Source organism: Emys orbicularis, chromosome 8, assembly GCF_028017835.1.
Source record: "Emys orbicularis isolate rEmyOrb1 chromosome 8, rEmyOrb1.hap1, whole genome shotgun sequence".
NCBI lineage: Eukaryota > Metazoa > Chordata > Testudines > Emydidae > Emys > Emys orbicularis.
The window spans coordinates 64699405-64724496 of record NC_088690.1 but is presented as its reverse complement, the minus strand read 5'-3'; the positions used below and the strand labels follow the sequence as shown (position 1 = coordinate 64724496).

The 25092-nt window shown below is 43.5% G+C and overlaps 1 protein-coding gene across 2 annotated transcripts; it reads left to right on the top strand.

The window, feature by feature from the left end:
- Positions 1-600: 600 nt before the first annotated feature.
- On the top strand, positions 601-24942 carry SCYL3 (SCY1 like pseudokinase 3). Of its 2 annotated transcripts, none has more exons than XM_065409082.1 (13): positions 601-765; positions 1266-1451; positions 2275-2388; positions 3467-3523; positions 5265-5367; positions 11682-11793; positions 12671-12748; positions 14456-14595; positions 15440-15627; positions 16524-16695; positions 19403-19591; positions 20841-21556; positions 24572-24942. In XM_065409082.1, exons 1-13 carry the CDS (start codon positions 601-603, stop codon positions 24632-24634), a joined length of 2283 nt encoding a protein of 760 aa, XP_065265154.1. In that variant the 3' UTR covers positions 24635-24942. The 2 variants fall into 2 exon arrangements, with proteins under 2 accessions (XP_065265154.1, XP_065265155.1); XM_065409083.1 differs by lacking the exon at positions 19403-19591 and adding an exon at positions 17244-17248 and having other exon boundaries at positions 16524-16699; positions 20832-21556.
- The last annotated feature ends 150 nt before the right edge of the window (positions 24943-25092 follow it).

The following is a 25092-nucleotide window of genomic DNA, read 5'->3' as shown; positions in this document are numbered from 1 at the left end:
TACTCCAGCTACGTGAATAACATAGCTGGAGTCAACATAGCTTAGGTCATCTTACTGTGGTGTCTACGCCGCACTGTGTCGATGGGAGACACTCTCCCATCAATTTACCTTAATCTTCTAATTCTGGTGGAGTATCAGAGTTGACCAAAGAGTGCTCTGCAATTGATTTAGCAGGGCTTCGCTAGACCGCTAAATCGACCCCCACTGCATCGATCGCAGCAGCATCAGTCCTTGGTAAGTGTAGACATTACCACAAGATACTGCTAATATGGCATAGCTTGCACTGAGCTGTTTGTGCTTTACCTGTTCCACGGCTAAAGTCTCTTATCTCTAGAGCTGTCCAAGCCCTTTATTACCTTTACAACATAAATGACTGAGTTTTAGATTTTTATCTACTGAAACTCCAGGGAGAGAACTGTTGACTCAAGTACATCAACAAGATGAGGTTTTTTTGATGTTTTGTTTCACACTTTTCAGAAAATGTTCTGAAGAATAAATTGGACGGTGCCAGTTGGAATTAAATTGTCTGAAAAACCTCTGTTCGCCGTAAGGCCTATTTGACACCGAGAGAGCTTCCACAACGGCCTAATTCTGCAAGTGATGGGCTCGGAGAACAGTGCTTTAAAGAGCTACACACTGGAAGAGCCGCCGTATACCTTACCAACTGGACTCACAATTTACCCAGCTGTACTGCAAGATGGCAAGCTTGCCTCGGTCTTTGTGTATAAAACAGAGAATGAAGACACAGTTAATAAAGCTGCCAAGGTAGAGAACGTGGCCTTGCTGAATAACAGGCTTCTTTCTAATTCTCTTTTTGCCTTTTCTAGTATCAAAGTCAAGCTATCAGTTCCTGTACATGAATGTCCTCAAAGCCCCTTGGGAGGGAGGAGGAAGAAACAGGTTAATTCAGAATACATTTGAAGGGTAATGATCCCTGCTTCTAGCAGATCTCCTTAATTACAGGGACACTCTCACAGCTCCCAAATACAAGTTTTGTTTTATTTTTTTTATAAGATTTTGATATGACAAGAAACATTCTACAGTGTGATCAAAATAAGAGCAGTGTGTGGTGGTGGGCATTCTGGTAGGGAGTGGGATTGGAATTTATAATTCCCTCCAGAAAACTCACTTAAAAGGACATTAAGGTTGTGTGGTTAAGCACTTGCATGTGAGGAGATGCCAAAGTGATGAATCCCCACTAAACCCCCTGCCTATAAAGGATGTGGGATATATACCAACTTGTTTCCTCCTTGTCATTTTTGAAGCACCTGAAAACCTTGCGCCATCCTTGCCTTTTGCGCTTCCTCTCTTGTACCGTGGAAACAGATGGGATTCACCTGGTTACAGAGCGTGTAAAGCCTTTGGAGATGGCACTGGAGATGCTGTCCTCAGATGAGATCTGTGCAGGGATCTATGACTTATTGCTAGCTCTCATCTTCCTTCATGACAGGGTAAGTTCTCAACAGAAACAGGTGTGAATGTGTAAGGTTTGGGCTCCCAGCAGGAACAGGTTTATGTGAGCAGAGGGAAGGCTTTATCAGTGGGCTTACATGGATGATTGTGAGGTATTGGACCTTAAAATCTCACGTTTCTTGTTCCCTGCCTGCTTTTTATTTCACTTGTGACATGGCATTAGCAGCTATCTCAGACTGATAGAGAATAGTACTTTATACCATCTGGCAGCTGGTGTTCCAGACTGCTTTTAGGCGGTACAAAGAATTCTCACTAGCTGTTTTTGAGGCAATGAATAATGATAAAATGTATCTGAAGAGCCAGAACAGGGAAGATAATTATGAAAATGTCATGACTTTATGGCCTGAGATCGCATGACTTGTCAGAGCTATGAACAAATGCTGCTGGAAAACGGATTCTCAGCATAACATATTTGTTTATCATCCTGGTGGTACATAAGATATCAGACTTTGTCCCTGGGTCTAGCGGTGCTTTTTAGGCATGTGTTCAGGATTGAATTAGCAAATCCCAGATCTGAAGCCAGTGTAACTTTAAGTCTTTGTGCTCAGATATGGAGGGCCTCTTGTAACTTGCAATTAGAGTAAAAGGACTGTGATAATTAAACTTGGCCTCCTTTAAAGCCTCAGTCCTTGTGAAAGGTGCCGTTTGGCCTACAAAAACCATTAAGGAACCTGCAGTATAAATGCTGATCTGTGTACTTTTCAGCAGCTTTTTCTCAGATCATCAGGGCACCTAATTAGTGCTAACAAGGATTTAATGCCTTCATCGATCCCCAGGTCTATTGTTTGTTTTATATTTTAGGGAAACCTAACGCATAACAACGTCTGTTTATCATCTGTATTTGTAAGTGAGGATGGGCACTGGAAACTAGGAGGAATGGAAACAGTTTGCAACCTTAGTGAAGCCACCCCAGAGGTAAGAGCCAAACAACCCACTCACAATGCTTGGAACAAGGGTTTCTGGCTTGTTGGGGATCCATCATTAGAGAGCTTTGCTCAAATTTAAAGTGTATCCAATTGCCTAAATTGAGAATTAATATTAAAAGCGTATCAGCCTGCTTCCCAGATCCGTGGCCTGAATGCTTGCTCTAAGGACACAGTTACCATAAATGACCATGTGTGGGTAAAGTCAACTAGTCATTCGAGGGGACTAGAAGTGGCTGCAAGGAGGTGTTAGGATTGGGGAGAGGGAAGGTGGGAACAAGCTTGAAGTCTGTCCTCTTTACTATTGCTGAGTTTACTTTCTTTCCCTGAAGCAGAAAAGCTGAATCCAGATTAAAACAGGTTAACATCCTCACTCATTTAAAGGGCACTTTGGTTCTCCCTGCTGGCATCTCCATTGGACATTAGGGAGGAAAATGTCTGTCTTGAACTCAGCTGCATCCTGTGCAGAGTCAATGCTGCAGTGAGACACTACTCAAATACATTCTGGCTTTCATTCCAAAGGATCCCCAAATTCTTCATAAACTGTACCCACATAGCATCGCTAACAGTTTTACCACCTCCTGGAGAGGGACAGCTGGCCAGGCAATTGGTACCTTGTGTGATGCACAACATTACAAGAGGTGAAATTTTGACCAAGAGCATTGAAGTAAAATCCCACTATTATTAAAGATCCAGAGGTCCAGGTACAGCATGTAGGGATATGGTTTTAAGACAGAAGGCAGAATTGACTCTAGTAAGATTCAGCAACTGCAGGGCATCTCGGTGTTTTACCCTTGATGCTTAGACCCCAGAGCTATCCCTCCAGGTTGGTAAGGTAGTGAGGCATATCCTATACTGAATGTGAAAGGGGGGAACCCACTGTTGTACATTCAGCCAGTCTTGACTGGCCATGGAGAGAGAGAGGAGCGGCGAGAGAGGGAGAAGGGGGGGGGGGGGGGGAAAGGGCAAAAAAAGCTGGGTTTCATCCACTGCTGCTTGGTGCCAACTCACCAAGCGATAAATGATTAGCTCAAAACATTTAACATGAAGTTTTCCTTTCCTCTTTCTAGTTCCTGTGTGGTATCAAGTCAGTGCGAGACCAGGCAGCCATCCCTCCTGAAGAGAGGGTGAGTAGCATTGGGTTGATCAGAAGTTAATCTGTTTTTGCTGCAGGATTTTTTGGTTTTCGATATTGAAGCAAAAAAGCGCAGAAAGCAGTTTCAGCCCATATATATCTATAAATGATGTATTTCTTTAGATTTAAATAAAATAGAGCATGCTTAGATGTGGAGGGATATGTCCATCTAGATAACTTCAGAATTGTGTTGTACTGTCCATAACTTGTATATTGTGAAAGGGGGAGATGACTCAACGGAATAAGTTAATGACAGAGCAACAGCCCTAACAGCGAATATTTTTTTTACATTTGTGTCCCAGCCTTAATATTTACAACAACCGTGCCCAAAATTTTTCCACCCGAACACTTGCAATTTTTCATATACGCTTACATAATTTTTAAAATAGTGAAATGACAGTATTTGCTTCTATCTGTCTCTTGATAAATAAATACAAAAATATTTCCCCCAACAATAAATATCCACAGTTGATGAGCTTTGCAGTTACAGAGGAGGGCGGTTGTAGGATGAACAAATGCTCAGAGATCTGCCAGAGATTCTTTTGTTTTCATGCTCCTTTTTTTTTTTTTTTTTTTTTTTTAACTCTTCTTTATCGGGATGGATCTACATGGAATATGATAGAACATGTCTTTATTTTATAGCTCCAGAATTAGTTCATATCTCCAAGGAAGATCCCAAGTTAGGCATTTTCCGTTTTCAAAAAAGCATTCTGTACTCTTTCTAGGTACTGGTTCTGTTTCTCTTAGGAAGTCTTAAAGTAAATGGCCTGCTATATTATTTACTATTTCTGTTAAATTGCCAGAGGACCACACAGCTAAATAGCCATAAAAAGACTGGCCAATAATCTTCCAGAACCAACATCGGCCAAATAAGACTTTGGTATTTTTAATTATTCTAAAGCTGAGCAAATTTTTTTGCACCGAGTTTTATAAGATAAAATTGGCCAGAAGAACAGGCCAGTTCAAGTATTTAAAAGGTTGCTGGGCATGTATAGAAACTGATTATTGAACACCACTCATGGCCATTTGAAGGTTGTGGTTGTTTATGTAAATGTTATACTCCCAAGAGCAATCCAGCCACATGTATTCTAAGAATTTAGAAAGTGCCAGTTCTGAAACTGAAGCCAATTTTTGTGCTATGCAGAAAGTCAAAATTTAAGAAGCTGGTAAGCTGCACTCAGAAAAGAAAGTCATCATCATCTTGAACCTTTGTATTTTAAAACTCACCAATTTCATTTTGTAAAACTTGGTGCAAACAATATGCTCATCTTTAAACTATAAAGAACCTAAAGCTTCATTCCGCTAACATTTGCTGAGAAGTTGTTGATCCTTTTAAAGCTACATAGTTTTGTGGCGCTGTTGCATTTAATGTCCACGTGTTTCCCTTATTAACCAACTGTCATGTCTATAGTGTAATGCAGACTGCTTACAGACTAGAAGAGAGTGAGTTCTCTCCCTGGTTAACATTGGTTTCCATAGAAATGCAGAAAGCTTCTGGCTTACAGTTGCTGGATGAACTCATGGGGCACTGTTTAACTGTGATGTTCTTGTTTGTGTGTCTAGGCTGTAAGTTCTTTAAGGCTCTAGAGAGGCTTTTGAGTTTTGCATAATATTCCACTTGTAATGCACTGAGTGGAGTAATGGTACTATACAAAGAATCAGAGGGTGTAAGGAGAGAGTAGGGACTCATGGAGACTGTATAGCAGGCTCCTGCTTTATGATTATTTTTTCAGTCTGCAGATTTCAAAATTCTTCCTGAGAGCCACGGACATGCCCGGGATGCCTATTCATTTGGAACAATGGTTGAAAATCTGCTGACATTCTTAAATGATCAAGGTGAGAGTCCTCAAAGACAAGGAATAAAATTACTTTATTTTGCTACCTCCCATGCATGAATGACCCAAAGTATTCATTTTCCAATAGGAAAGAGTGTCTCAGAAGAAGCATGACAAAACTTTTATTGCAGAGAAGTGATTGTCCATTTCACTCTCCACGTATTTCAGAAATGAGAAACTTTCCCATAAGAGCTCTTCCTGTTCCATGCTGTCCTTCACAGGACAGGAGACTTCTTGGTGGTTGCTTTTTCTGTATAGCTTGCATAGTGACTGGGAGTCCAATCCAGGCGTCAGTGACTGGGGTGGGAATTTTTTTGTAATGGAAACGAGGGTACAGTGGTGTTAGGGAGGATTGTCCAGCAGCTGGCATCCTGATTTGGCTGTTGGGATGCTATGTCTGATTCCAAAATCTCACTTCCCCTGTGCATGACTTTGGTAAATTGTATAATCTCTGTCAGCTTTCCCTATCTGCAAAATTTAGATAATGGATTTATCTTTTGTAAACCACTTTACGATGCTCAGTCAAAGAAACTATGTAAATGCAAATTACTATTAAGATTGATCCTTCCCTGCAATTAGAAGGTAGAAATGACACACCGATTCATGGATTCTAAGGCTAGAAGGGACCACGTTGATCACCTAATCCGACCTCCTGTATAATACAGGGCATAAAACTTCCCCAAAATAATTCAGAGAGCATATTTTTTAGAAAAACATCCCATTTTGATTTTAAAATGATCAGTGATGGAGAATCCACCACAACCCTTATGAATTGTTCCAGTTGCTAATTATTCTCAGTTTAAAATGTACACCTAATTTCCAGTCTGAATTTGTCTAACTTCAATGTCTGGTAATTGGATCATGTTTTATCTTTCTCTGCTAGATTGAAGAGCCCATCATTATATATTTGTTCCCCATGGGGGTACTTTATAGACTGTGATCAGGTCACCTGTTAAACTTCTCTTTGTTAAACTAAATAGATTGAGCTCTTTGAGTCTATCACTAGAAGCAGGTCTGCCGACAGCAATTCCAGGCCCCAGGGCAGAACAGTCAATGGGCTCCAGCCTGCACAGACGCGGTCCACCTGACATTTGGGCGGTGCCGCCGGCTGCGCAGGCTGATGCCCAGCGAGCTGCCACCGACTGCCTTCACTGCCGCCGGTACCACCCTGCACGTGCCTAGGAGCCCGCCCTGCAGCCTGCCCGGGCAATTCCACATGAAATCCTTTGAAATCGCCTGAGCCCCTGGGCAATTGCCCTCTTTGCCACCCACTGACCCCGTTTACAGTTACATTTTGCAACCTATCAGTTAGCCAGTTTTTAATCCATGTAATGTATGCCATGTTCATTTTATATCATTTTAGTTTCTTAATCAAAATGTCATGCATTACCAAGTCAAACCCCTTACAGAAGTCTAAGTAGATTACATTAACTCTATTACCTTTACCAACCAGGCTTGTAATTTCGTCAAAAAAAATACCTAGTTTGTTTGACAGAATTTATTTTCCATAAACCTATATTGATTTGCACTGATTACATTACCTTCCTTTAGATCTTTATTAATCAAGTCCTGTATCAGCTGCTCCGTTATCTTTCCCTGGATTGGCGTCAGGCTGACAGGCCTATAGTTACCTGGGTCATCCCTTTTATCCTTTTTAAAAATTGGCACAACCTTAGCTTTCTTCCAGTGTGCTATAACTTCCCTGGTGCTCCAAGACTTAGGCCTGGTCCACACTAACCCCCCACTTCGAACTAAGATACGCAACTTCAGCTACGTTAATAACGTAGCTGAAGTCGAAGTACCTTAGTTGGAACTTACCGCGGGTCCAGACGCGGCAGGCAGGCTCCCCCGTCGACTCCGCGTACTCCTCTCGCGGAGCAGGAGTACCGGCGTCGACGGCGAGCACTTCCGGGATCGATTTATCGCGTCTAGACAAGACGCGATAAATCGATCCCAGAAGATCGATTGCTTACCGCCGGACCCAGAGGTAAGTATAGACGTACCCTTATTGAAAAGCAATGTTAATGGTCCAGCAAGCTGCTCAGTCAGCTCTTTTTAAAACTCTTGGGTGCAAGTAATCTGGACCTGCTGATCTAAAAATGTCTAACTTTAGTAGCTTCTGTTCAGCATCCTCCAGAAATACCAGTGGACTAGAAAGAGTGTTATCACCGTATGATGAGACTGTCATCTGTTTTTCCTCAAATACAGAACAGAAATACTTACTGAACACCTTTGCTTTTTCTGCATTATTACTGCTAATTCTACCATTTCCATCTAGTAATCAACCAATACCATGGTCAAGGATTTTTTGTCCCTAATTAGGGCTGTTGATTAATTGCAGTTAACGAATGCAATTAACTAAAAAAAATTAATTGCGATTAATTGCAGTTTTAATCGCATTGTTAAACAGAATACCAATTGAAATTTATTAAATATTTTGGATGTTTTTCTACATTTTCAAATATATTGATTTCAGTTACAACACAGAATACAAAGTGTACAATACTCCCTTTATATTAATATTTTTATTACAAATATTTGCACCGTAAAAATGATAAACAAAAGAAACAATATTTGTCAATTCACCTCATACAAGTACTGTAGTGCAATATCTGTATCCTGAAAGTGTAACTTACAAATGTAATTTTTTTTGTTAAATAACTGCACTCAAAACCAAAACAAAGCAAAGGTTTAGTCCACTCAGTCCTACTTCTCATTCAGCCAATCGCTTAGACAAACAAGTTTGTTTACATTTATGGGAGATGCTGCTGCCCACTTCTTATTTACAATATCACCAGAAAGTGAGAACAGGCGTTCGCATGGAACTTTCATAGCCGGCATTGCAAGGTATTTATGTGCCAGATATGCTAGACATTTATATGCCCCTTCATGCTTTGGCCACTATTCCAGAAGACATGCTTCCATGCTGATGATGCTCGTTTTAAAAAAAAAAAAAGTGTTAATTAAATTTGTGACTGAACTCCTTGGGGGAGAATTGTATGTCTCCAGCTCTATTTTACCCGCATTCTGCCATATATTTCATGTTATAGTAGTCTCAGATGATGACTCAGCACATGTTCATTTTAAGAACACTTTTGCTGCAGATTTGACAAATGCAAAGACAGTACCAATGTGAGATTTCTAAAGATAGCTACAACACTTGACCCAAGGTTTAAGAATCTGAAGTGCCTTCCAAAATCTGAGAGGATGAAGTGTGGAGCATGCTTTCAGAAGTCTTAAAAGAGCAACACTCCAATGTGGAAACAACAGAACCCGAACCACCAAAAAAGAAAATCAACTTTCTGCTGGTGGCATCTGACTCAGATGATGAAAATGAACATCCGTCAGTCTGCACTGCTTTGGATTGTTAAGAAGAACCTGTCATCAGCATGGACATGTTCTCTGAAATGGTGGTTGAAGCATGAAGGGACATATGATTTAGCACACCTGACATGTAAATATCTTGCAACACTGGCTACAACAGTGCCATGAAAACACCTGTTCTCGCTTTCAGTTGACATTGTGAACAAGAAGTGGCAGCATTATCTCCTGCAAATGTAAACAAACTTGTTTGTCTAAGCGATTGGCTGAACAAGAAATAGGACTGAGTGGACTTGTAGGCTCTAAAGTTTTACATTGTTTTATTTTTGAATGCAGTGATTTTTTTGTACATAATTCTACATTTGTAAGTTCAACTTTCATGATAAAGAGATTACACTACAGTACTTGTATTAGGTGAATTGACAAATACTATTTCTTCTGTTTTTACAGTGCAAATATTTGTAATCAAAAATAAATATAAAGTGAGCACTGTACACTTGGTATTGTTATAATTGAAATCAATATGTTTGAAAATGTAGAAAATATCAAAAATATTTAAATAAATGGTATTCTATTGTTTAACAGTGTGATTAATTGTGATTAATTTTTTTAATCGCTTGACAGACCTATTCCCAATATATTTAAATAACTATCTTATTGTCCTTAACTGTACTGGGCATGGATTTCTCCTTGTGTCCCTTGGCTTCTCTTATCAGTTTTCTACAATTCCTAACTTCTGATTTATATTCATTAGTATCCACTTCCCCTTTCTTCCATTTGTTGTATATCAATTTTTTTTATTTTTATTTTTTACAGTTGCCTTCACTTCCACTCTAAACCAAGTTGGATTTTTAACTAGCATGGGACTTCTTCCTCAATTGTGGCATTTTGGCTTTTGGGGCACTTAGTAGGTGTCCTTAAATGATTCCCAATTATCATTCACAGTTTTCTGGTAAATTCTTCCTCCCAGCTGATTTGGCTCATAATTGTTTTCAGCTTTTTGCAGTTGGTCCTTTTAAAGCACCAAGTATTACTGGTCTGGATATTCTTCTTCTTGCATATTATAAATCTGAGCAAGTCATGATCACTTGTACCTACCATTAACTTTTAGTTCTGTGATTAGTTCCTCTTTATAGTTAGGACTAAGTCCAATATAGAATTCCCCCATGTTGGCAGCAACACTTTTTGAGTTAGGAAATTATAGATGACAATGTTTAGAAATCCCAAGGAGGTTTTAGTCCTGGCAGCATGAGACCTCCAGCACATGTCACTCAGATTGACGTCCTGTCCCACCCCCTCTCCAATCACCCAGGTTTCTTTCCTATGAATTACAGACAGGTGTGTATGGAGGTGGTCATCCAGTTCCCTAGTGTGATTTGATGGTCTATAGCAGACATCAACTAATAATCCTATCTTGTGCTTTCAATGTTAGGACATTGATCCATAAGCATTCAATATCATTTTCTTCTGAGTTATCAATGACTTGGAAACAGGTAATGCCATTTTTGACATAGTGCCATGCCCCTTTCCCTTTTGCCCACTCAGTCCTTCCTAAATGTGTTCTAACCTTTGATTTTAACATTCCAATCATGTGACTCATCCCACCCGGTTTTAGTAATACCAATTAGATTGAATTTATGCTCATAAATGAGCAATTCCAGTTCATCTTGTTTGTTACCCATGTTCTTAGCATTGGTGTATAGGCAATTCAAGAATTTCTTCTTTTCACGTCCTTTGGTTTCTTGATTAATTTTGTTCTCAACATCTTGATTTTGTGCTATGTGCCTGTATCGTCTTTTTTCCCCTTCCCTTTTGCTATTAGCTTAACGCTTCCTGAGTACTCCAGCCAGCCTGTCTCCAAGGAGATTGGTCCCCCTTCTACTGAGGTGGAGGCCATCTGAGCTATACAGTCCCTTCTTTCCATAGAAGGTGGACCAATGTTCCACAAAACCAAAACCCTCCACCACTTACCTAGCTTGAAGAATGAAGTTTGATATCCCTTCATTTTTATCCTAGCTACTGTAGCCATGGATGTCAAATAACCCTGAATCGTATTAAACTCTTTGCCTCAAAAGTAATTATTTAGGCACAGTAGGTGTGTGAGGGGAAAAAATGATTCTTTAGTGTTAAATTTGCTGCCTTTTGTCATTGTGAGCGCCCTTGTTCTTAACAATAAACTCTTATGTAGTGCTTATCTGTAGCTTTCAAAGCCCTTTAGAAAGGGGGTGAATATCGTTATTCCCATTATATAGATGGAGAAACCAAGGCAGACAAAACTGCAGTGACTTGACCCGGTCTCCCAGGGAGGAGTCAGTGACAGACCCAAGTGTTCTGGCTCCCTGGACAATGCTCGATCCACTGGACCATTGTGCCTCTTATCCTATTTATGCTCTCTCACAGCACAAGATCATGACTTCACTTCTTTGTAACGCTCCCTATTTTATATACCTCTATCATGTCACCTTTTTCATCTGTTTCCTGAAGAATCCATTTTTATTATCTCTTCACATGGAAGTCTGTCCATGCCTATAATTGTCCAGCTGACTTTAATTATAATGACACCAAATAGAGCTCTTAGTTGAGGTCCTGCCTGTCTTCTGTAATAGGATGTTTGTAGTTGCTGCAGTGGGAATGTGATGTGTGAGGCGAAAGGAAGCTGCTCAAAAGAACTTTCTTTTGTCCTCTTCACCAAGCTTAGGAGAAAGTGTTCCCTTTAGAACTGGCTTTTTATACATTGTATTTTCCATGCTTACTCCCTAAACTCATCAGCACTCAGTGGCTAGATGGGTCAGGTAGGGAGGAGGTTGATGGAAAATGGCCTTTCTAAAAAAGGTAGAGGCTTATGACAGCTACTAAGCAATAGCAGCGGCTCTGGACTATTTTGCTACCCATCAGCACTTAAACAATAGTAAGTTTGCAGCAGAGGAAGGGGCAGTCTGAGTGTAGTCTGGACCCGGTGCTGGGAATGAAATCTAATGCTCGTTCTGGCTTCAGTTTCAGCGGATATTCTCTCCAGTTTTCAACAGACCTTGCACTGTACGCTGCTGAATCCAGATCCGAAGTGCCGTCCACCACTGTCCAGCTTACTGTCTCATGAGTTCTTCAGGTGAGGGAATGAATGCTTTGTCTGTTTGGCTATAGCTCCCTGTTCCTCACTTCTGTGTTGTTGACATCACTCATTTCATTTTGAAAGGTTGTTGGTGGTTCTTTGATGCATGAAGTGCAAACATAATTACCAAGCTCACAGGCATGTTGTCATGTGGGATCTTTGACAAGGAGACTCCTTAAATTCAGAAGTCCTCATAGCGGGCTGTTGAATTATCAGCAAGATGGTTGAAAGAGTGACACTCCCGTGCATCGCAAATGTTATCTCCCCTACTTCATGCTAGGTGCTGATGGAGGGCATAGAAGACAAGGCTGTTAGAGGTACCTATCTTAGATCCATCTTGACTTCCAGTCTCTACAGACCTACAGTTGCCATCACCTAAATATGTTACTGCCTTGGGGTAGTGTTATTGGCCTGTTGTGGGAATTTTCTTTTCTCACCATAATTTGGGTATCATGCTCAAGAGATTGCAAATGTACTATTGCTCAATTCATACTGTATATAGCTGCATCATTCAATTCCAGTTGTAGACCAGCAGATTGAGGAAATTGCTCTTGGTTTCAGTCCAGCTTCTAATGGACAGATGTCCAAATCACATAATTGCTTTCACCGGCCTCCTTGATAGCCTCAAGAGAGGCTAAGAATGGAATGGACCATGGAGACTGAATCCCCCTGCTAGAAGTGGTTGCAATGGGGGCTGAAGCGCACGGATGCAGTGAGGAATGCAAGAAGCCCAAACTGTCATTCTGATGTTCCCAGTCCAATGTCATGTGACTTGTTACTCCCCTTTCCTCCTCCATGTTCCTGATTAATGCAGGATGTGGCTTTCTTGAATCTCAAGTTCCTGATTCTTAGCCTTCTTCCTTTTTATGGTCAGAAATGATTTTCTGGAAGTTGTGAACTTTCTGAAAAGTTTAACCTTAAAGACTGAGGAGGAGAAAACTGAATTTTTCAAGTAAGTGAAAAGTTTTAAGAGCTTTAACCTTTTGTGGAGATCATTTATTGCGGTGGGAGGGGGGGATGACTTTGTCATGTTCAAAATGGGATCTCAGCAAGACTTTAAAAGGTTTATAGCTGGGATGATACTTCCTCTATCTGTGGATCTCAGTCTCTTACACAGAACATCACCGATGTGTTCTGATTTTAATGTAATCTTATACAAACTCCAAGAAGATCCATTGTTAGCGTTGAATAGGATATACCTGCCACCACCTTTGCTGTGTGGTTTGATTCCGAACAACTAATTTTTCTTGGAAATGGTATCTACACAATTTTCTATGTGCAGCTGATCACTATGGTTGTCACTCCAAGAAAAGTAAAAACCATGTGTAAACTAGGTGAGTAGCAAGTACTTTCATTGCAGAGATAATTGGTCCCGTTGTTCCCTGGGAATGAGCTAGAAAATTTGGACTGTGGTGGACATGGTTGTCTGAAATCTCAGGTGTATTTTAGAAGTGTGATTGGATTCTCTATGGAAACTTAGGCAAAACCAAGGACAGAAGCTTTCCCTTGGGTGGTACGCTGTGAAGACAAACCAGGTTGTATATTGTCCACTAGCCACAATGGGAAATTTAGTTTAGTTTGTTCAGTACAGACAAGGAGAAGCATGACTAATTTAGCAGAAGGTTTTTTATTTAGATCCCACTTGGTCTTCATGGCAGAACTTCCCATTTCCCCTTACTTCTGCATCAGCCATGGTGTCACTTTCAGGATATTACTATGCTGTAGCATCATGTTGCCATCGTGTGTGGTGGTGAGGGAAGAAGGGGTGTGGTATCATTGTAATGCTGCTCATTTGATGAACTGAATCCAAGACCCTCCTCCCGTAACTAACACTTTTGGCACAACTAGAGCTTCTGAAAGATAAGACTGTCAGAATTTTTTTATTATGGTAAAATGTATTTTTCCTTGGCCTCACTCTTGGAAACAGCTGAACTCTTTTGGCTGGAATTTTCCAAAATCCAGCCGCTTTCAGACCCACTTTATACATAGTAAAGAACCATTTAAAAATAATCCTGTACAGATCACTTCTGAAATACTTTTTGCCTTAGATTAAGGGAAGGTCTTCCTGAGTTGATGTCCTTCCTTGCACGGGAAGCAATCTTGTTCAGGCAATGTCCTGTTGAATAAACATACTTGTCTGTTACCGAGTGGCAGAAGGGCGACCCTTGTAATGTGTATGGGGATTGGGATGTAAGTGCATTTTAACTCTAGGGCTTTAACACTGTGATAGTTCATGTGAGCTCCTTGCTCTGAAACACAGACACAAACTGTGGTGATGGACAGTTTTATAAAAGACAGAAATATTCATAGTCTGGCTACAGAATTTGATTGGGGCTTGCTTGGCTGGCTGGTTCTGTCTGGTGTAATCCTTGCCAGCCAGTAGCTTGGCTATGAGGTTTCACAGGATGTATCCATTTCTTTATTATTTATGATTTTGTTTTGAGGTAGGACCTATATTCCCCAATCAGTATTGGGGCTCCATTGTTGTAGGCACTGTACAGACACCATGAGATAACCCCTGCCCCGAAAAGCCCACAGTCTAAATAGAGAGGGAGGGGAAAGGGATATTTAATGGAAACTCATTCTGAAACCAAGTCATAATCAAATTTAAGAAAATAAAAAAAGTTACCCTCATACTAACTCCTCTCTCTCAAAACAGATTCCTGATGGATAGAGTGGCCTGTTTGTCAGAGAAGCTGATAGCTTCACGGCTGGTGCCTCTCTTACTCAATCAGCTTGTGTTTGCTGAGCCAGTAGCTGTCAAGAGTTTCCTTCCACATCTGCTAGGTCCAAAGAAAGGTGACTTTGAATATTCTCTCTTCAGAGCAAACACTTCCTCATTTGGAGTGAAATCAGAAGGGTTAGTTAATTTGAACAGAGGTTTTAATAGTGGTGTTTGTTTAAGCCAAGCAAGTACTGTAAGGTAAAGTACCAAAGATTGTCATTCCAGATACAGAATAATGGGAGTACCCCTGTCCACCAAACTTTTCATTGTTCCTTTGTCACATGCCTCCTGCGGTTGCTGAAAAGAGGATTAGCAATTGTCTGGCCGCCTTCCATGCTGCTATAAATGGCCCTCCCCAGGACTGTGGGGCAAGGGGCATTTCTTAGAGCAGCAGCTGTGTATACCTCCTCCTCCCCTCCCCTAGCATTCTTGCAGATAACAAGGCTGCCCCCTAGCTTGAGCTGTGGGAAGGCAGCAGGTTACTCTGCCACCTCGCTGGCATGGGGCAACTTCTTTCTCCCCAGGAGGCATTCACTCTCCCTTCTTTCCCCTGCTGGAGTGCTCTGTCTCTCTCCCTCAGTAGTTCCTGTGCCCTTTCTTTGCTCCCCCTCCTTCACAATTTTGCCTAAGCAGCCACAGGGACTTGTGTGCCCTTAGCTGCCCAGAGGGGTCACTGTCAAGCAATGCAAATCATTCCTGCCCCACCCTTCTGATGTTCTGAGCATGCTAGCTCTGCAGCACTTCTGGCTCCTGCTGACCAAGAGAGCGTGGCATTAGGACTATGATTCAAACTGGGCTCCTCAGTGATAGACCTAAGCCCATAGGCCGCTGGCTGTGGTGACTGAGAGTAGCGTTAACTTGCAGCGAGTTGTCTCTGGTCTGGGAGGTAGCCTGTCCCATGTTCCAACTCTTCCCTAGATAAAACTGGAGAAAGTGAGACCACCTGCCTGCTGTCACCAGCCCTCTTCCAGACACACGTCACTCCTGTGTTGCTGAAGCTGTTTGAGGTCCACGAAGAGCACGTGCGAGTGGTGCTGCTGTCTCACATTGACGCCTACGCAGAACTGTTCACGCAGGAAGAGTTGAAAAACATCATATTGCCACAGGTTAATGATGAGACAGACAACGGGACTGGACATGGCGTATCAAGAGTGTGGGGATTCTGCTGCTGGGATGGCCTCTGTTGCTTATTACACGTAAAGATCTCCTAGTCCTGGCAACAGTGAAGCACAGTGCAGGCAAATTGTGTAAGCTTTCCCCAAACACCCAACTCTGCCAAATGCAGCTCAGCCCTGACATGCAGCTCCCTTCACTTATTCCAGGCCTGGCACCCATGCACCTCCTCACAGCTCAGTCAGTTCACCTCCATCCTGAGCTAGAGCCTTCCTTGCTAACCCAGTCCTGCCCCCTCACCCTAGCTACGCCAGGGTACCTCAGTCCTGATCTGGAGCACCCCTTGATATTCCAGTCCTGCCCCCTAACCCTAGGTATGCCAGTGTTCCTGGAATATATAGATATTCCAGTGCTAGGATACCCCTTCTTCCTCCCCTCCCACAACTCCTACACATCAAGTTTGACTTATGACCTCCCGCTTATGACAATACACTGCCTCTCCATCCTATGCCACTCCAGTATCTCAGTTGTGGGGGTCTTTTGAGCAGAGATGACTGATCATTCTGAATTGTGCCAAATTATTTGCAAAGTGGTCCAGTGTTCACAAGGAGCTAGTATGGGTGACCCTTTTTAACTGGTAACATGAATCAGGCTTTGAACCCTAGTGAGGAGTAAGGCTACTTTCCTACCCAGGGAAGTGATATACATATTGAATTTTGTTTGTCAGAGAGAAGATGACACTAATAGTGAGTTTCATAAGTGGTTATCCACATGATAGTCTAGATGAAAGAACAGCAGAAACATGCTGTAAACATCTTTAATGGAAGAGCTAAAGAAAGAACTACTCAGATTCTTTGCTGTTTCTGATAGCTTTCTGGTCTTGTCCTAGGTGCTACTGGGCCTTCGAGATACCAGTGACTCTATTGTTGCGATAACGCTGCATGGCTTAGCGGTTCTGGTCTCTCTGCTTGGACCTGAAGTGGTTGTGGGGGGTGGAAGAACTAAGATTTTCAAACGCTCCGCACCGAGTTTCACTAAAACTACGGACCTTTCGCCAGCAGGTAGGTAAATGCAAAAAGAGTTTGGGATTGCAGCACAGTGAGATTGGTTTGTGCTGTCCAATCTTGCCTGTGCTGCTTGGACAGGGACTCTAGGGAGAGTCCGTCATGTGGATAAGCCTGTTAAGTGAAGGCCTCTTGCCCTCAATAGTGGAAAAAATGATCTGCAAAGACAGAACTGGGGTAACGTATTTAGCAACAGATTGTTCCTGCCACAAGCTGCTCCAGTGAGATGTAGAGGAATAAACCACCAGCGACAAAGGCACTGTTGAAAGACCACACTGGGAACAGCCATATATAAACAAAACCACAACTTTCCATTTTGTTAAAGGGACACAGCGAGGAGTATTAGTATTGTAACCAATCCCTCCTAAATAGTTAAAATTTCAGTCAGCTCTATGACTTTTAGTACAACATGGTATTAAATGGAGCAGTGGACCTTGTGTCTGGCATCTTGTGACATTTTAACTGTTTGTGATTGATCTGTTTCCCCCTTATGCGGGGGAAGAAAAAGCAGAAGCTAATTGGTTTTGTCTTGATGTTAGCTGTAGGCCTTGTCTATACCTGTATTTCAGCCTTGCATAGCTACATTAACACAACCCCTCCGGCAGTAGGCAGTGTAGGCAGTTTACACTAGCACAATTTACACTGGTGCAGCTTACCTGGCTTGGAAACGGGGGTAAGTCATGTGACACCCTGGCACCCCACTATTCACCACTGTCATGTAATTAGGATATGTTTTGTACAAAGTATGCCTTGTGAGGTATCATTCTAAGAGTCTTGATCTGCTAGACAGTAATACCTTGTTTGATTGTATGTGCTATCGTCATATGTCAAGTTATGAAGTTTGGCTATGTATGTGTTGAAACATGTTGTGAGGCTGAAAACACCCACAAGCAGCCTTTCAGGTACAACAGTAAAAAGGCCAAACAATGTTAATGGCTCATTGAGAAAATGCACACAAGCACAAGGATTACCCCAGGAACTGTGTACAATAGAAACCTCTCAGAGATAGCACTACACAATGGGAACTGCTTGACCCAGGTCACAGCAAAAGAGCTTTCCAGCAAGTGGGAAGAAGATATAAAAGGGGGACAATGATATCATGATGGTACCTCACTCCCCCTACAACAACACATCTGGAAACACCAGAGGGGCAAGGACTGAACTGGGGGAAATGATGGTCCCAGGCTAGAGGGATTTTTAGCCTGTGTATGAAAACCTGGGAAAGCCAAGGAAGCTTGTGCCTTAAGAATCTGCCAGCCTGTTTATCACTCAGGGTGAGCATTTGCTAATTCATATCCTACCTATTTAGTGTGTTAAGCTCAGTTTGTGGTTTTGTTTATTTACTAAGGTAATCTGCTTTGATCTGTTTGCTATCACTTATAATCACTTAAAATCTATCTTTTGTAGTTAATAAACTTGTTTTGTTTTGTCTAAAACCAGTGTGTGTGGAAATTGTAACTTCGGGCAGAAAGCTGTTGCATATGTCTCTCCACATTGAGGGAGGGGGTGAATTTTATGAGCTTACGCTGTACAGTTGCCTGTGCAGCGCAAGACAGTATAATTTTGGGTTTGCACTCCAGAGCGGGGTGCGTGCCTTAGCAACTGGGAGGTGCCTTACCTGAGCCTTCCCACGCAGAGCTGATCTGAAGCTGCAGCTGGGTGTGTCCCTATCTGTATGCTGATGAAAGAGCAAAGTTGGAGAGCTTGGCAACTTATCACAGCACCACAGTTTGAAAGGGAGCCCAGGCTGGTGGGTCAGGCGAGCTCAGTGGTACCCCAGTTCCAGGTGGCACCCCGGAAGGAATCAGTCACAAGCCACACTGACACAAATCACCTTGTACTGGTGTAAAGTGTGTTACATTAGGGGACTGCATTTGTGCAAATACACAAGGTGACAGAAATCACAGTATGGCGCTCTGCCACCTTGAGTGGTGGCTGGACCTTAGATAGAGGTTGTTGAGCCTGCTATAGCCTTGGCAAATAGACCTGACTCTTCTACCTCAGGCAGAAGAGACTCCAGCTTTTAAGATCTAGGGGTCCAAGGCCCAGTCCCCGCTGCTGCTGATCCAGTCAGGGTTTAGTGTTACACAGGCAATGCCATAGTGACTGGCTTCATTTGCACCAGTGCTGGCTGCCTGTTGCTGTGTGCTGAAACACCTCAATCAGCTGGTTCCTGTACTGAACAGCAGACTGGTTTACGTCACAGCCTATGAGAGGCAGCTGAGAGTTTGTTTTGCATGTGTATGGCAGGGAAAGAGGCACCAAGGGAGGAGATAACAGGAGAATCCCTGTGGAACCTTGTGACTGTTTGACCTGCAGAGCAGAAGCTTGTGTTGGGGAGACAGATGGTTGAACAAACACTGTTCGCCATCTTAGATGCATGGTAATAGGACGTGAATGGGGCTCATATTACTTTCACTTCATTAAAGTGCAGTGATGGCTGCTGCGTTCACCCAGGGGTCTGCAAAGCACCCAGACCTCGCATGTAGAGCCCAAGTACATTTTGCCGATTCAAGGGCTGCCTTAGCAAGTTGCCAGGAATCTGAAGACCCATCAAATTGCAGAAAATGGAGTAGATTGTGGGCCATCTTGGGTTTCATCCTAGCAATTGAATGTAATGAAGTTCTCTATTGTGCCTTTGTTCTGAGCAGAGCAGCAGCTATTGAGTGAGTGTCCTTTGTGTTTTTGCTTTGTATCCCTGCAGACTCCCCAACTCACGTTAGCAACCAGAGAAGTCAGCTCTCCCAGCCCCTACAGAACAACTCTTCCAGTGTGTTCCCCAAGTGCCCCATCGCTGGAAGCGTGTCCCTCAGCAGCGAGAAACATGTGCCAAGAAAAGACTCTCAGGTGGCCTTAAAGACAGGTAAACCTCCAGAGCTTTCTTACTGGAGCAGTCCTTGCTACTAAACACTAATGACGAATATCCTTTTCGGTGGTAGCACAACAGCGCTGCCTCCTGCTGATTTGAAATGGCTACAGAGGTGCCATTTTCAGTTGAGTGACTCACTGCCATATGTACCTGACAGGTAAAGGAGCTAGGAAATGTGGGGAGTGGAGAGTACAGAGGAAGAACATAACATAATGTTTAGGAGAACAGTTTGTATGTTTAACCTTTGGAAAGCTAAGTACTGGAGGGGGGCTCTCCGTGCTTGATTTGCACAGGGATGGATAGAAGATAATTGAGAAGACTGAAGTAAACAATGACACTGCTGGCAAACTGAGCAACACAGATATGTACCCATCATGGCATGTCTGTTTGCCTTTGCGCCCTGGCCCTTTTATGTGCCCTGACCTTCCCACCCCATAGCTAGGTAGGTGAGCAGCTCCAGCAATGAGCTGAAGGCTGTCATGACTCACTAGCGAGTTGCAATTGGCACCATTCATATACTTGCTGCTTCCCTGTCTTCAGCAAGCTGATCCAAAATGTCCATTTGTGTTTCAGTTCTCCTTTGCCTTTGTCCAGTAGCAACTCAGCAGGCCCTGGGCACTTGCTGGTTAGATGTTCCAAGCTTAGGCTAGGTCTACACTACCCGCCTGAATCGGCGGGTAGAAATCGACCTCTCGGGGATCGAATTATCGCGTCTCGTCGGGACGCGACAATCGATCCCCGAATTGATGCTCTTACTCCACCAGCGGAGGTGGGAGTAAGCGCCGTCGACGGGAAGCCGCGGAGGTCGATTTTGCCACCGTCCTTACAGCGGGGTAAGTCGGCTGCGATATGTCGAATTCAGCTATGCTATTCGCGTAGCTGAATTTGCGTATCTTAAATCGACCCCCCCCGTAGTGAAGACCTGCCCTTAGTAACCCTCCCACTGTAGGCAGGAAGCTGGTCACTGCTTCTGAGGCAGAGGCATTTCTGCCCTGCCTTCCCTTCTCCTTTAGCAGCACTTTGAAGCATCAATATAGATCACTGGTGGAGACAAGGCACTGGGCTATGTGGAGCATTGTTCTGATCTAGTGTGACTGTTCCTGAGCAGGCTGATTTTCAGGCCAGCAGGCTGGTGTGGTGTTTCCTTAGTGATAGAGTTAGGGCATCGTGGGAGTTCTAGGTGTAACTTACATTCCCAGTTTTATGGGAAAGGCACAATTTAGCACCATCCAAAACAGGTGTGTAATTCCTATGTCTTCCACAGTTGAACAAGACCCTCAGCTATCCCTGAATGGAGATCCTGCTGCGATGAATACTGTGGGAAGCAGCAGGAGCCCTTTGAGTACTTCTGAAAAGCCAACAGAGGAATGGCCAGACTGGAGTGAGTCCGAAGAGCCCGAGACTCAGAAAATTGTGAACATACAGCTCCGGCCTATGGAGCCACATGGCAGCACTGGGCCCTATGTTGTTGATCATAATGTGGACAAGGAACCCTCGGACAACTTTGAGCCCAGCAGCCCTGCTCCTAAACTGTTCTCAGGAAACAGCCTCAATGCTACGAGAGCTGATGGAGTCCAAGTGCAGAGGCCATTCCCTGGTGCCCTTCAGCCGAGCAAAGAATCCAAAAGCTTCAAACCCAGTCCTCCCCCAATGTCCAGCCCTGTGAATTGCTGGAGCAATGACAGCTGGGACCACCCAGACCAGCTGAGAGAAACCGCATTCCTGGAAAGGTCTCCCAAGTCTCCATGGGAGTCTGGCTTAGGAGAAGAGTTCACAATCCAAGTGAAGAGGAAACCAGTGCGAGATCCTGAGTTGGACTGGTTTGCTGACATGACCCCAGATATTAAACCATCTGCAGCTTTCCTGATTTTACCTGAAGTGAGGACAGACTCGGTTGTTCTTAGTCACTTAAGTGCAGTTTCCAGTGGAGAGGATACCTCCCAGATAGTGCAATTTTCATCCAAATTTGCAGCAGCTGCAGTCACTGAGGTGAGAATATGGGGGGTTGTGGGGATTATATTGAGTGATGTGGTAAATTGTAGAAGGAAAAATGCATTTCAAGGGATGCAAAAATGCAAGCAGGCACTGCACAAACCTGCCACTATGCCTCAGTCCTTAGCAGCTGGGTGTCATCTGTGCAGTGCTGGCACAGTGCATGCTGCCTCAGCAGCTTCATCTAGACAGTGGATAACATGGGGGAGAGGAAGGAGTCTTTGCAGGTGAGGAAACAGGTGGACATCAGTTGACTGCTGTAGAGGTGCTGAATGATGCATCTTATCAGGCACTATGTCAGTTTGATCAGCTCTTGTAGCTGCAGATGTGTGATAAGAGGCACATGAAACTGATTAGTACAGTTTGGGTAAACCTGTGGCCTTTAAAACAAATAGGCACAGTGGCTTGAGGACTAGGAAGGGGATATAAACGTTTCCTTCTAGTTCTTGAGTTCAGATCCAGATAGGGGCTGTTTAGTGGCCTGTGTGAAATATGATTGGCCTAGCCCAGCTTCTACTAGACAGGTACCTTCAACGCAAGTGTGACCTTGTAGATTCAGTGGAGTGGCCAAAGATTTGAAGAGTTGGGAGTCTAAATTCCACTCTCAGCTGTAGCAGTCCTGCTACAACAGCTGAGGCACATTGTGGGGTGCAGCGTGAACCGCATGGCATTAAATGGGATGTTTTGCTTCTGGGACTCTTTCATTAGTTATGTAATCCCTTTTAAAAGATAAACCTACTATAAAATAGGAGGGGTGAGGGGGTCTATGCACCTTGCAAATGAACTCCTCCTTTTAAATGGTTTGTACGATCTGAAAAGAGGAAAGAAACAGCTTGTCCACAATAGCCAGTGGTGCTAGAAACCTGCGCATTTTCTGTAGGGAGTTGTAGAGTGGTGTGTAATCCTGGTTTCTGTCATCACGTGCCTGTATAATGTACCAGATAGATCAAAACAAAGTCCTAGGCTGCTTATTGAACTGGGCACATGACTTGGAAGTTCTGATGGATTGTCACAGAGTCCAAGGACTGCTGCTATGTTCTGCAGCAGTGAGGGACAGGGTTATGGCTCTGCACATGGAACAGTCTGCTTATCTGACTGAGTCCTGGGCTGTGGGTGCTCCTAAGAAGGGGAGAAGCAGGAAAGGCTATTCTCCCTCCCCAAACAGCCTCTGTCTCTGAAATGGAACAGGGTGACCTGTCACAGCCAGTGGTAGTGCTATCAGAGCTGAGGGACTGAGGCTGCCTTGCAGGACAAAGCACAATCACTGTCAGTGCTAGCAGGAAAGGGAACATCCCCTACTTGCCACCAGAGCATGCAGGGTATGGAGAGAGGGAGGTGTATAGAGACCCCTTCCTCTACAGCCCTTTGGAAGGGAGGAGCCCTCACCTCCCTTAGAGATAACAGTTCCTGTGTTAATAGCATGTGTTCCTCTGCTGAGTGATATGGCTAAGAACAGGGGGACTGCTGCTCTTACCCCACCTTGCTGCCATAGTACTTTACTCCCATTTGAGAGTCACAGCAGGGACAGAGACTGGTTTTAAACCATTGTTTGACTGCAAAATACCTGACTCTCCTATCTGTGTTAAATAATTGATCCAGTGCTAGCTTAACGCACACCACCTTTGGAAACCACTGCTATCTGATGTACTGATATCTCCCCCCCCCCCCCCCCCCCCACAGTATCTGAGCACCTAATGCATTTATCTGCACAACACCCCTGGGAGATAGGGAAGTGTTATCAGATAGAGGTTAGTGACTTGCCTGGGTCACGCAGGGAGTTGATGCTGGATCTCCTGTGTCTCAGGCCAGTGAGTGGCTGAACCACATGCAGCACAAGGATTTTATTTTAGTCGGGGGGAACAGTCTAAAAGCTGACCTAACTAGGACAGGGAGAACAGGCTTCACGGGGAGGGCTATTTTAATCTTAGTGCAGAGCTCCATGGTGGCTCCTCACAAAACTGCAGGGAAGGGATGTATTTATGAGCCAGGCATCACTGTGATGGGCATGGCCATTGCATCCGCTGCACAGCCTGGCTCAATGGGCTAACCCTAGTGCCTGTCTGTAGTGTATAAGTTCCTACCTCTGGGGTGGGAGGGTTCAGGTTCTTAGAAATGATGCACAGAACTTCTCTGCAAAGCTTTTTTACCAGAGCTTTCCAGGGGGGATTGAAACCTCACCCAAAGTGACATTTTAAAGCAGCTGATGTTTTAACTGCCTACCAAAGTTCCCCCTTAATGCAGTGTTTCAAGTGCTTCGTTTGAATTGTTCTGGGAGGAAGAGATGGCTTGTTTCTAAAAATAGCACATGATATTTGCTTACTTTCTGGTACCAGAGGGAGTAAATTATTAGAAGTGGGACAGCTGAGCTCTGCTCAGAAAAAAATATTGTGTCACAACAAGTACCTGTGGGTGCTCAGTGTAGGCAAAGTACAGACAGGTCTGGTCATTGATCTAGGTAAGTAGGAGCTGGTAACCCCTTTTTATTTTCAGCCCTAGTAATATTTTATTTAGGCCACTTACCGCTTCATCTACTATGTCTATATAAAGATTTAATGGGGGATGCTGGATTTGGAACTGCCTGGGGTTTAGGGTGAGAGCTGGTGATAGCCCAGCAAACCTGACACTCTTGTTGAGTCTGCTGAGGTGGTTTCTAGTACTAGTGGCCTTGGGGCAAGGACCGTCTCTCTCTCCCCCTTACCAGGCCCTCACAGAAGGGGTGCATGGCATTACAGCACATTCATTTTGCTGCTGCTCCAACCAGTAACTGACCAGCTGTGCAGTTTACTCAAAGGCCAGAGGATTACCAAAAACCTGGGTCAGGGAGGTAGAACTCCAACAACTCTCAGCCAGCTGTGAACCAAACAGGAATTCCCCAGGAACAGGGGGCCCCATTGATGTCTGGCATAGTTCTCAGGGGTTGGGTTAATGTATCTATTTTAGATGGATGGATGTAGCTCTGCATGACTGTCATCTGGTGTGTTCTTACTGACACAGTTTATGTAATTATTCTAGGCTGAAACTGCAGGCTGGGCTGAAGAGGAAGAGGTGAACTGGGAAGATGATACGAACTGGTGATGGATGGGGAAAAAACAAGGGCGGTCTATGGCCTATTGCTTCCAGGATGTGTTAGATTATTACCTCACCAACACGGCAGGCGAGAGCCCAATGCAGCCTATCTTCCTATACCAGGATGCTCCTTTTCCAGCCTGTGCTGAAGCCATATGTACAAGTGAGGTGCATAGCCCTGGCTAGTGGAAATTGGAATAGCTTGAATGGTTTGTGTGTTGGAGCTGAAAGAGTGATTTATACTTTTCTGTTTCAGGAATCATCACTGCTCTGGAAAACTCTTGAAAATAAATGAAAATTGCATTAGTTCAGATAAATTTTATTAATGTTTGTGCCATTTCTTTTTATTAGAAAAATAAGCCACACGGGAGGGGCTCCTTTTAACTTTTTAGATGTAAACTGCAATGATTTCAGACTGTACAGTTTACTTGGATGACCTATTTATTGCTGTTCTACCAGAATGAATG